This window comes from Schistocerca cancellata, chromosome 5 (genome assembly GCF_023864275.1).
Source record: "Schistocerca cancellata isolate TAMUIC-IGC-003103 chromosome 5, iqSchCanc2.1, whole genome shotgun sequence".
NCBI classification, from domain to species: domain Eukaryota; kingdom Metazoa; phylum Arthropoda; class Insecta; order Orthoptera; family Acrididae; genus Schistocerca; species Schistocerca cancellata.
In genome coordinates, this window is record NC_064630.1 from 301,308,094 (window position 1) to 301,320,894 (window position 12,801).

The 12,801-nt window shown below is 39.7% G+C and overlaps 1 protein-coding gene across 3 annotated transcripts in view; it reads left to right on the forward strand.

The window, feature by feature from the left end:
• Positions 1 to 12,801, forward strand: part of LOC126188131 (ribosome-recycling factor, mitochondrial) — a 57,188-nt gene that overhangs the window by 34,124 nt on the left and 10,263 nt on the right. For all 3 annotated transcript variants that reach the window (XM_049929612.1, XM_049929609.1, XM_049929611.1), the window contains exons 4-5: positions 2,926 to 3,136; positions 5,785 to 5,941. In XM_049929612.1, coding sequence (XP_049785569.1) covers positions 2,926 to 3,136; positions 5,785 to 5,941 — 368 coding nt within the window. The remainder of the gene's footprint in view (positions 1 to 2,925; positions 3,137 to 5,784; positions 5,942 to 12,801) is intronic.

The window sequence follows — 12,801 nt, forward strand, 5'->3', positions numbered from 1 at the left end:
AAGAATATCTGTCCATGCCACATCCATCAAATCCATAGACATCCCAGTATATTCAGTAGGTGAATGTTGCCTCCAATTAATATTGCGTGATCAGGGCATGTCTTTCCTATTGAATGTGGACATTCTTTGAATAATTCTACAACTGTTACAAAGGAACTGGCTGGCTGATAAAAACAAATTGGATTATGAATATGAGCTCATATAGGGTGGTTATGCCAGGATGACTTCACAGCCAAACTCAATTTAAACTTTTGACACGTGCAATAGTTTTGTTGACTGCTATGAACACTATCCCTCGTATGATATCTAAACTGTCATTTCCACATATGTTCCATTCCTTGTAAATATTTCTGAGCTTTTTAATTCACGTTTCATTAGCACTTGGTTCTCAGTATAATTTGAACGTGACAATTTCCCTGAAGGACAGTAAATTCAGGGACATTGGTGCTAGTGCTTTATCAATTTAATATTAAAATCTTGACATTTGAGCTGTCTCTGCTCTGTATTGTGCTCTGTGCATTTTGAAATATTGAGTGGAAAATGTGCATCAGAGAACCTAGCCTTTTAAAAAGTTGAAACCCTTTAGTTCACAAACTACATGTTCCAAAATAAAGTAGAAGAAAGCTGTAGAAAAGTTTCTTCTGATCAGTTTTGGTAGTGTGTTTTTCTGTATGCCATATCAAACAGATTATAATTGGATTCAACTACTAGTCAATGTTTACGGTTGTAGATCTAAAATGTCAATGACATCTTCCCTCACGTATTCAGGAGCTTCAGCTTGTTACTGGAAGCAGTAAATAAATTATCCAGAATGCTGTCTAATGTACTGTTGTGACAGATATTCAGATTCCATGAAGGATAGACGAAGTTAGCTTGCTGTATGTGATAGTACAGAAATTATACAAAAGAATTAGGTTCAGTCACATCAGTTTCTTGCTGAAAAGCATATACCACATGGATTAAAACATTTTGCTCTGTAGAAGATTCGCATTGTTTGCGATAAGTCAGTGACTCAAAGGATACTTCCTGACAGACTTACAGGTGACACATGTCTATAGAAAGAAATATGAGAAAATTTGTTCCTAATTACAGACCCACCTCACTCTTACTTGTGTTTTCCAAAAGTTAAGTCCTTGCAGAACTTGTAGTGCTTTGAGAATTTCCACGTAAATTCTAGAACCACTTGGCCTTCCTCCGTCTCGAACCCACGGTATTTTTAATATAAGTGTGAGAGAGACGAATCTGGCCTACTGCGCATTGCATGTTTGTGTGTGCAGGTCTAAAAAAAGTCATGAGCAAAATGTGGATGCGGCGGTCAAACGGCAGCCGACAAGTACCTGCTGTATGATCCATAGAGTTTCAGCGTATGTGTAGAGAAGAGCCTGTGCTATTCTCTGCTGGTTTAGTGACTGTGATGATTGTTAAGAAAAAATGAAGAAATTAGGTTAGACTTCCAGTTAATTCATGTCTTGGACTTGCTGGAGGCAAGACATATTTTATGATATGTTTGTAGATGAGACATGGTTGTAAGCCAGCTCTTTTCTAAATGGACTTAAATCTGTTTCTAAATTGAGATGATACGAGTTACTTACGAGAAGTTAAATGTTTATGTGCAAAGTGTGAATTTTGTTCTTATGAAGCTCAAATGTGCCAATAGTCATTGAAAAGTATTCTTCGAGTACCAAATTATTTCGCAAGTGATAAGAGAGTCTTTAAGGTTCCTGTGACTAGCGTCATTCTTTGGAAAAGAAGGTGATAGAGATCCCAGAAGCTGGCTATCCAGAGAAGAAGATCAGGTGTATGCACCAAGTAAGTCGACTTGTATAAGAGAAGTGGGAAGGTTGGAATCCAACTTCACACATTCTTGTCATCAAAAACCATTAGAAGCTGCTGACTCAGACAATAATGCTCATTGTAAATGAGTCACTATCCTTATGGTATGTAGATTACTGTTCTTATATGATGAACATCACTGTAGCCTTGGAGATACTAAGCCACTAACAGTAGACAATCTGCAACTATTGATTATAACTGAGTAGGCAGCAGCTTTCCTATAATTTGGCCATATTTACTTTACTAGGTGCAGGTAATCTATAGGGGTTTAACGATACATTATTGCTAATGCAGTTTCTGACAGTTGCTTCACTATTTTAATATGGAGCTTGACTTGTTCTGCATTGGTAAATGTTCTGCTTTATGATAGGATCTATAGAATACGATGTATGGGTGACATGGTTGTTGTGCTGCCACTCACCTTCTCTCTGTCATCTTAAAGTGCTAGAGGGGCATAACATTTTGCAATAGAGGTGAAAACGCAAGGAAAGTAGAGACCGAGTGGTGTCACACTCATAGGTGTAAGTGATTGTATAAGGCACATTTGTAAACTGATTGATGCATGAAAGTCCCTGTCTCATTACAGTACTTGCTATTCATTTTAATTGTCAAGCACCCTATAAAAAATGCAGAATAGTAGTGAAACTAGTTCTGTCAAATATATAAAATATTCTGGGAAATTACAAAGAGACAGAATAGCTGGGCGGTACTTATCTTCAAGATACCTGTCCTGTCATCTTTATTTCCTATTGTCCTTGTTGCAGAGAGGTCTATTCCATCCTGGGGTCTGAGTGATCTTTCCTTCTTTCTAACCTTCCCCAACCTATCTCAACCTCCCTGACAAAGCAATTAATAGTTCCGAAAGCTGGGAATAGTTCCGTTTATTTTCAATGTGTTTATTGGCAATCCTGGAATTTTTCTCCTGGAGGTAAGTAAAGGGCCATTATTTTATAACTCTCATAGCAAATTTGTGTATTAAATATTTTGAATAATTTATGTTACCAAGTGTCAAATTAATTCTACTTTGTTCAAACTCGAGGAATAGTTTCAGTTGAACTGTTTAATATCTATGATTTCACGTTAATATTCCAGGTTCAATTGAGTCACTCAAAGTACGATTCGAAGGAAAGGATTTCACATTGCAGGAACTTGCACAAGTTATCAGGAAGAACCCAAAAACTGTAATTATTGATGTTTCAACATTTCCTCAGGCCATTCCGTCAGTGCTTCAGTCAATACAGAAGTCAGGGATGAATCTCAATCCACAGCAAGATGGAACAACGCTGTACATTCCTGTTCCAGTGTAAGAACTTAGCATCATTTGTTTTTTATTTATTTATTTATTTTTTTATTTCATGGTGTGAGCCTAGTACAGTGACTTCATTAGTTGATTATGAGAATGCACAGGAGACTTTAGGATGTTGCTGTTCAGTTAATAAAGGATTCTGCCTGCTGTATCAAAAGTTTTTGGACAAATTAGGGTATGTAGTTCAGTGCCATCATCTGCATGATGAATGAATTGTAAATTTTTAAGTTACATGATGAGAATTTTTGTGGAAACTGTGTCTGCCACTTTGAATTGTTCTTTCCATCGTTGTTGATACTATGACTGTTACATTGCTTCCATAACAGAAAGGCTGTCAAAAATAGCTCCAATTATTGATCATACTGGCTTTCTGCATGAAAACTCACATGCATATAGGCAAGGGAAGAAGATACTCATGGTCTTTTATTTATTAAGTTCAAAAAGTTCAGAAATTGAGCCCTTTGTCTTGCCAATTACCAACTGAACCCGTTTAGAGTATGTATGTTTGACCTCATGTCAGCAGTTGAAGTTATTTTTAAACATTTAATGTTTGTAATGTTTGTGTCCACGTTACATGGAAATTTGTAGGGGTGAATTTGGAAGTGATCTCTTATTTCTTGTGTCACAATCGGTTACATTACCAACAAAAATACAAAATCTGTGGACAGAATTTCTATTGAATACTGTTTGTGATGCCATAGGAACTGTACTGTAGAAATGAGGGGATGACTAATGAGACATTGTTAAAACACCGATTATTGGATAGGGGGGGGGGGGGGGGGAGAGAGAGAGAGAGAGAGAGAGAGAGAGAGAGAGAGAGAGAGAGAGAGGAGGGGATATCTGGCGAGAAAGGGGCTAGGAATTGTGGTTTGGGGGGAGGGGGCAAAAATATACTTTCTGCGTAGCATCGAACAACTTTTGATCATTAGAGCAGGGTTATGTAAAGTAACAAAAGAAATGGGATCTATGGGAATGGGAACACCAACCAATAGTCAAATTAAGAGAGGTATGCAGAGTCAACAAATGCAGTCATTACTGCCTCATAACTCAATATACAGGACAACAAATGAAGTACACAATTCCCCAGTGACACAGTAGCCACTACTGTGCTTTGCAAGTTTGATTATACACTAAGTGCCAAAGAAACTGGTATTGGCATGTGTATTCAACTACAGGCAGAATATGGCACGTGGTCGGCAACACCTATATAAGATAACAAGTGTCTGGCACAGTTGTTAGATCAGTTACTGCTGCTACAGTAGCAGGTTATCAATATTTAAGTGAGTTTGAACTTGGTGTTAAAGTCGACGTACGAGTGATGGAACACAGCATCTCCGAGGTAGCAGTGAAGTGGGGATTTTACGTTTGACCATTTCACGAGTGTACTGTGAAAATCAGGAGTCCGGTAAAAAATCAAATCTCCAACATTGTCGTGGCCGAAAAAAGATCCTGCAAGAACGGGACCATCGATGACGAAGAGAATCGTTCAGTGTGACAGAAGTGCAACCCTTCTGCAATTTCCTGCAAATTTCAGAGCTGGGCCATCATCAAGTTTCAGCGTGCAAACCATTCAACGAAACATCATCAATATGGGCTTTTGGAGCTGAAGGTCCACTCATGTACCTTGATGATTACATGACACAAAGCTTTACAGCTCTCCTGGGCCCTTCAACACCGACAATGGACTATGATGACTGGAAATTTTTTACCTGGTTGAGTGAGTCTCATTTCAGATTGTATCGAGCAGATGGACGTGGACGTGTATGGGTATGGAAACAATCTCATGAATCGATGAACCCTGCATGTCAGCAGGGGACTGTTCAAGCTGGTGGAGGCTATGTAATGGTGTGGGGCATGTGCAGTTGGAGTGATATGGGAGCCCTGATATGTCTAAATATGACTCTGACAGGTGACATGCATGTAAGCATCCTGTCTGATCACCTGCATCCATTCATGTCCATTATACATTCCGACGGACTTGAGCAATTCCAGCAGAACAATGCAACACCCCACACATCCAGAATTGCTACAGAATGGCTCCAGGAACATACTTCTGAGCTTAAACACTCCCACTGGCCTCCAAACTCCCCGGACATGAACAGTATTGAGCATATCTGGGATGCTTTGCAACGTGCTGTTCAGAAGAGATCTCCACCCCCCTCGTACTCTTACGGATTTATGGACAGCCCTGCAGGATGCGTGGTGTCAGTTCCTTCCATCACTATTTACGACATTAGTCAAGTCCATACCGTGTCATGTCGGGGCACTTCTGTATGTTTGCGGGGGCCCTACACAATATTAGGTAGGTGTACCAGTTTCTTGGGCTCTTCATTGTTAATGTTGGTAAAGACTCTGTGCTGCAAAGCCTTCCTTGTCCTGTGGATTCAAGATTAATGAAAAGAGCTGATAATAAATATATGGCATAAGATTGTGATGACTATTGGATTTCATATTTTGTACTTGAGGTTTTTACCTTTGCCATGTGACTTAAGTTGTTCTGCATCTAAGAGTAGTGTTCTATAAGTTGTTAACATTTTAAAATATGCATCAAAACTCGTTACAGGAAATTACAATCCTTTTCCTTTTTTGTTGTAGATAAAATGTATGCTTGTTATGGTAGAACAAAACACAGTTTTTATTTTCAGGGTAACAAAGGAATACAGAGAAACTCTTGCAAAAAATGCAAAAGTTCTTTTTATCAGATGCCGTGATAATGTGAAAGATGTGCAAAATCGATATATTAAAAAGGTGAAAACTCTTGCAGATATTTCAGAGGATACATCTCACAGTGTTCAAGAACAGGTTTGTACCATTTTTATGTATTTATTTTGCTTCTCAACTATTTGGTTGATAGCTTACGTGTACAGTTAGATACTATTCTTTATGTCAAGCTGGGTCAACTGAACCCCCCTCGATATAGTGACGATGTGGCTGTGACATCATGTGTGTTCAAACATAAAGAGAACAAAACATTCACAATATTTTTTGCTTGTATATTGTGTTTTGGAGTATACATTGTGACGTCAGACTAGTTGTAACGTAAGCCGAAGTATGTTCGTTTGAAAGGTGACCAGTTTGGTTGTGAGTTATGGAAACCGACGAATGTGAACGTGTAATAGTAGTTGTGGTGTACTACTGAGCTGTAATGTTGCCCAAGTTTTAGGTTAGGTTGAAAGGTTGCAGTTTTGTTGTTGAAGGTTTCAGTTAGTGTCAAGTCACAGAAGCTTCCTTCAGTTGTCTCAATTCCATTTGTGAGTCTGCATTGCTTTATACACGTATCTAAATGCTACATAAAATTGAAAACATTTCATACTTTTGTGTGTGATAAAAAGCTGCACCCAATAGCAATAAAGATGCATTTTGGTATAAACAGATTCTGTGAAAATTAAGAAAATTTTGACAATAGTTGTGCCATTAGTTTTTCCAGAACAGCCTGTGAAATTAAGAAATTTGCATTTCACTGTTTACCAGTCATCTTGTTAACACGTTTGCTTGTTAGCTAAAAATATTGGTCACATTGCAAATCAAAAGCTCAGCTACCTATGTTGGTCTTCTGTTAACTGGTATGTCTTGTGGAGAGGATCACAAGAGGTTCTGATGAATTATGTCACTCACATCATATACTGTGTCTGTTACTTTTGTTAATACTTTTCAGGGAGATAGACTAGAATAGACTCTTTATTGTCACATGACATGTTATGTACAATCATTTGACTGAAACATTGGTGACTTGTCAATGAATGATTCGATGCCTACCTAAGTGTATCTAAAACGAGATACATTTAAATAAAGCATATGGATGCTCCCAGAAGCACATTACAACATAAAAAGATAATTACATTCCTTTTTCTTAAAATTTTTACCAATCTTTTAAAGTATTTTTCATGTTTGTTCCTGTAATTCATAAATATGGACATACTTCAAAGACCACACACTTTCATAAAAGTAGTACATATATTTACATCTAGATATTTAGATACATGGTTGACACTATACATAGTTTATAAGTGACACATATAAAAAGAACATTAAAAGGGAACATAAGCATACACACATAACATAATGTAGGAAAAACAGGAAAAAAGACAAAAGTAATACCATCTACTTGTCCTCCATATTTAAAAAATCATCCACACTGTAGTACGATTTGCTTTTTAAATATTTTTCAGTGTTTGCACTGGTGGTAGCTTGCAGTCCTTCAGCTTTGAACGGATCTTATTGCTAAACTTCAAAGCCACGTAATATGGAGTATTATCAAATAATGTTAGTCTGTGACAAGGTAACATGTAATCTTATTTGTGACTTGCTTCATAAGCGTGTGTAAATGAACTTCCCTCAAAAAGATGTGGTCTTTTTAACTCAGAGAGAAGTGTTTTGTGTGTAAATGTGGAAGAAATTGTCAGTAAGTCAAGGCCTGCAAATAAAGGTTTACATGATTGTCTATTGTTTGTTCCACTCATAGCTCTGATAATTTTTTTCTGTAGCTTGAACACTCTGAGGAGGCTTCCTTTCTCAGCTCCCCAAAACATTATGCCATATCTTACAACTGATAGAAAATATGCATGATACACAATTTTCCTAATAGCTAAGCCAGTTACTTTATTCAGAACCCTCATTGCCTAGACAGAACTAATTAACTGCTTCAGTAAGCAATCCACATGATCAGTCCATGACAAGGTTTTGTTTATGGTCACTCCCAGAAATTTGAATGATTCTGCAGTTATCAGTTCTCTGCCTTTATAACTTAACTACGTTAAATATTCAACAGTTTGTTTGGTCCTGAAGTGTACAATTTGTGTTTTTGTTAAGTTTTGATTTCATAGCATTATTATTTATCCAATTTTCTGGTTCTTGAAGAGTCTGCTTTGTTTTTTGTGCTAATTCCTCAGTGTTTTTACAGCAGACTACTGCTGTTGAGTCATCTGTATACAGAATCGTATCTGAAGTCACCTTACCGGGCATGTCATTTATATAATATAGAAATAGTAATGGTCCTAGTATGGACCCCTGGGGTACACCTGCTTGTATTTCCTTCCAACTAGAGCAAGCTTTCTCACCCTTATGTTGTATGACTACCCTCTGTTTCCTATTTTTGAGATACGACTTGAACCAATTTAAATATTTTTCATGGAAGCCACAAGAATAAGAGCTGTCCTGTTATTTACAGGTATAACATAGAAAAGTGATTATCTTCTGTACTACTTTTTATGCTGTTAAATTAATCTTGCTATAATTATTCTTCAACCACAAACTTTTAGAATTATAACTGAGAACACTTTTGGAATTCTTTCACACATGAGTTTAATGGCATGTTCATCAACAGCACATTTATGTCCTTCCACCAAGGAAAATGCCTGACTGTTCCAGTAATTGAAGCTGGATCCTCTACATAGCAGTCAGGGAGACTGCTGAGCTCTAATTTATAGATTCATAATATTATAAATTGTAATGCTGTCTAATCTTCTGCACCTTTCCAGTACTTTGAGAAATCTGGTTTCTACTGCCTCCATAGCTGATATTGGTAATTCACGCCTATGTGATGGCATTTAACTCGCAGATAACGTATTTTGCATCCTGATGGTGGAAGAAATTTTTGCCACCATTATTTTGCTGGCAAAGAAAGGAGAGGTGGTGGAGTAAAGTTCCTGGAATTAGACTTTGCACCAATATCCTGGATTAAGTTCCAAGCATTGCTGCACAGTCTCATGAATTTAGGGAATGTGACATTGTTGATGGTGTCCCATCTGTCACTTGGGGGACTTTCGCTCTAAAGGCTACTTTGATGCTGGTGTTGGGATTCACCCTCTGCTCTCTCATTATCAAACAACGTGGACATGACAACACACTTCACACACACTTTGCTGTCAACTACATCCTTCTTCTTCTTCTTCTTCTTCTTCTTCTTCCAATTTTTTTCAATGGTCACAAGTCCTGTTGGCCATATGCTGCATCAGTGATCTGCTTCCATCTTCTTCTATCTCTCGCTGTCTCTCTCCACCCTGTGGCGATTCCTGATGCTGCAACATCCTTCTCCATGTCATCTATCCACCTTGTGTGAGGTTGGCCCAATGGTCTTGTTGCTTGGAGAGTGCCCTCAAATGCCTTCTTAGGAATTCTGTTGGTTTCGATTCTAGCCACAAGCCCAGCCCATTGCAATCTCCTACTTTTTAATTTCTAGATGATAATGAACTGATAAGTTTCAGTGTTCTTTTGAACTCTCCATATGTCATTCTCCACCACAGGTCCCCAGTTTTTCTCATCTTGTCTCTTTTGAAAACATTCAGTTTCTCTTTCTTTCTTTCTTGGCAAGTGTCCAGCTTTCGGAACCATGCAGTATTACTGGGCAGATGATGGTGTTATATATCTTCATCTTTGGTATCTGCCAAAACATAACTTACACTCAACAAATATGTTTGACACACAACTTTCAGATATTGTGAAAGAAAGAAAAATCACTTCAATTAGATGACTGAATTTTCCCTCGGTGTCTTCCAGCCAACCATGCCAAATGATAAGCAACCAGTTAATAATTTTTAACCCATGACACATAAAATTTCAGTTCTTACTCCTTGCATGGTTTGTTTTTCAGAGAACTACTTATAACTCTATGTATAATTGGAAATTTTGCTTGTTTCTTCTCTGTGTTTTTACTATATTCATATGTATGTCATGATTTGGACAGATAACACATTCTGGTATTTTATCATCATCATCATCATCATCATCATCATCAACACGACAACAGCAACAGTTTTTTGTCATTTTCCTTAAATGCTATTCTTCAGTTTTTTTCTGGTTGGTACCTTCAGTTATATTGTGCCCACGTAGTAAATCCCTCTTGTAGAACATTCCATGCCAAAACTGTGCCATTGATATGCATTAGAATGGTTAAAGGAATGTTTACTTATCAAAACACCTGCATCACACTGAATTTTCATTCTTGCAGTGATGCTATTTCTTTTTTGTATAATTGTGGAATTCACTTATATGAAATGTAAACTCTAATGATGATCTTATGACTGTGACCTCAGACTTCTTTTCGTGCAATATTGCTTTAAATAAAATTTAACAACACTGGAATTTAATATTCATCAATTTCAGTAAAACACATTCAAGTTATTTAACCATTTAAGTTATATTTTCTGTTAGTCTTTGTTACATATCATTAAACAATGAGCCAATAAGTTAATGGAGACTGAGACCAGAAGGGTTATGGGAGCAAAGGATGCATTGCAAGGAAAGCTCCCATCTGTGTAGTTCCGAAAAGTTAGTAGTGGCGGGAAGGATCCACATGGCCGGTGTTGTGAAGCAGCCATTGAAATTGAACATGTTGTGCTCAGCTCCATGTTGTGTTCAGCTGCATGTTGAGCGACTGGGTAGTCAACTCTGTTCTTGGCCCCAGTTTGATGGTGGCCACACATTGCGGTGGATAACTGGTTGGCTATCAAAAAGGCTGCAGTTGTTGCATTACAGTTGATATAATACATTGCTGCTTTCACAGATGGCTCTGTTGACAAGACTGGAGTAGGAAGTGCTGGGTGGATTGATTGGGTAAGTCGTGCACCTGAGTTTACCACAGGAAGTGGGAGTGGGACTGGTATAGGAATAGAACAGAATGTTGTGTAGGTTCGATGGGTGATGAATATGGTAAGCCCTTACACATCCCCCATACTGCCCTGATTTCTCCCTGTGCGATTTCTATATTTTTGGACTCCTAAAGAAAGACGTTGATGGTCATTGATTTGCTTCGGATGGAGAGGTGCATGCCTCAGTACAATCCTGGTTCTGTAGGCAACCACAAATATTTTTCCATGAAAGCATTCACTGTTTTGTCTCACCTTGGGATAAATACACTCCTGGAAATGGAAAAAAGAACACATTGACACCGGTGTGTCAGACCCACCATACTTGCTCCGGACACTGCGAGAGGGCTGTACAAGCAATGATCACACGCACGGCACAGCGGACACACCAGGAACTGCGGTGTTGGCCGTCGAATGGCGCTAGCTGCACAGCATTTGTGCACCGCCGCCGTCAGTGTCAGCCAGTTTGCCATGGCATACGGAGCTCCATCGCAGTCTTTAACACTGGTAGCATGCCGCGACAGCGTGGACGTGAACCGTATGTGCAGTTGACGGACTTTGAGCGAGGGCGTATAGTGGGCATGCGGGAGGCCGGGTGGACGTACCACCGAATTGCTCAACACGTGGGGCGTGAGGTCTCCACAGTACAACGATGTTGTCGCCAGTGGTCGGATGCACGCCAAGACCGTAGGATCCTACGCAGTGCCGTAGGGGACCGCACTGCCACTTCCCAGCAAATTAGGGACACTGTTGCTCCTGGGGTATCGGCGAGGACCATTCGCAACCGTCTCCATGAAGCTGGGCTATGGTCCCGCACACCGTTAGGCCGTCTTCCGCTCACGCTCCAACATCGTGCAGCCCGCCTCCAGTGGTGTCGCGACAGGCGTGAATGGAGGGACGAATGGAGACGTGTCGTCTTCAGCGATGAGAGTCGCTTCTGCCTTGGTGCCAATGATGGTCGTATGCGTGTTTGGCGCCGTGCAGGTGAGCGCCACAATCAGGACTGCATACGACTGAGGCACACAGGTCCAACACCCGGCATCATGGTGTGGGGAGCGATCTCCTACACTGGCTGTACACCACTGGTGATCGTCGAGGGGACACTGAATAGTGCACGGTACATCCAAACCGTCATCGTTCTACCATTCCTAGATCGGCAAGGGAACTTGCTGTTCCACCAGGACAATGCACGTCCGCATGTATCCCGTGCCACCCAAGGTGCTCTAGAAGGTGTAAGTCAACTACCCTGGCCAGCAAGATCTCCGGATCTGTCCCCCATTGAGCATGTTTGGGACTGGATGAAGCGTCGTCTCACGCGGTCTGCACTTCCAGCACGAACGCTGGTCCAACTGAGGCGCCAGGTGGAAATGGCATGGCAAGCCGTTCCTCAGGACTACATCCAGCATCTCTACGATCGTCTCCATGGGAGAATAGCAGCCTGTATTGCTGCGAAAGGTGGATATACACTGTACTAGTGCCGACATTGTGCATGCTCTGTTGCCTGTGTCTATGTGCCTGTGGTTCTGTCAGTGTGATCATGTGATGTATCTGACCCCAGGAATGTGTCAATAAAGTGTCCCCTTCCTAGGACAATGAATTCACGGTGTTCTTATTTCAATTTCCAGGAGTGTATATTAACAGTTATGGTGATTACTTTTGAAATAATAAACACTTTACTTACTTTTCCCCCATCTGTCTTGCTTTCATTTGATTGTTCCTTATATAAGCACAGCAGGCAAACTACGTGTTAAATAATGTTGTATCCTGATGAAAACAACTGTTGTTCTTGATTGTGTGGACAGGTTACATCCCGTGTAATATTCCAGTGTAATAAAAGTTAAAAATTCATTCCTTCATTTATTCATGTTCCATAGATCAAGTAGGAAGACTTTCAGAGATGGGGAATGTGTGAAGACATACATTTTCAAGAGACAGAGAGGTCATAGAAAGTTAATCCATCTGCTGCATTAACAATAAACTATCACTGCACTGCTTAATGCTGTTAATGCTTGTGCGATCTAAGTTTGATGGAGTAAATTAGTAAGGAAGTTGCTACTCTGGACAAAGCTGCTGCCTCCT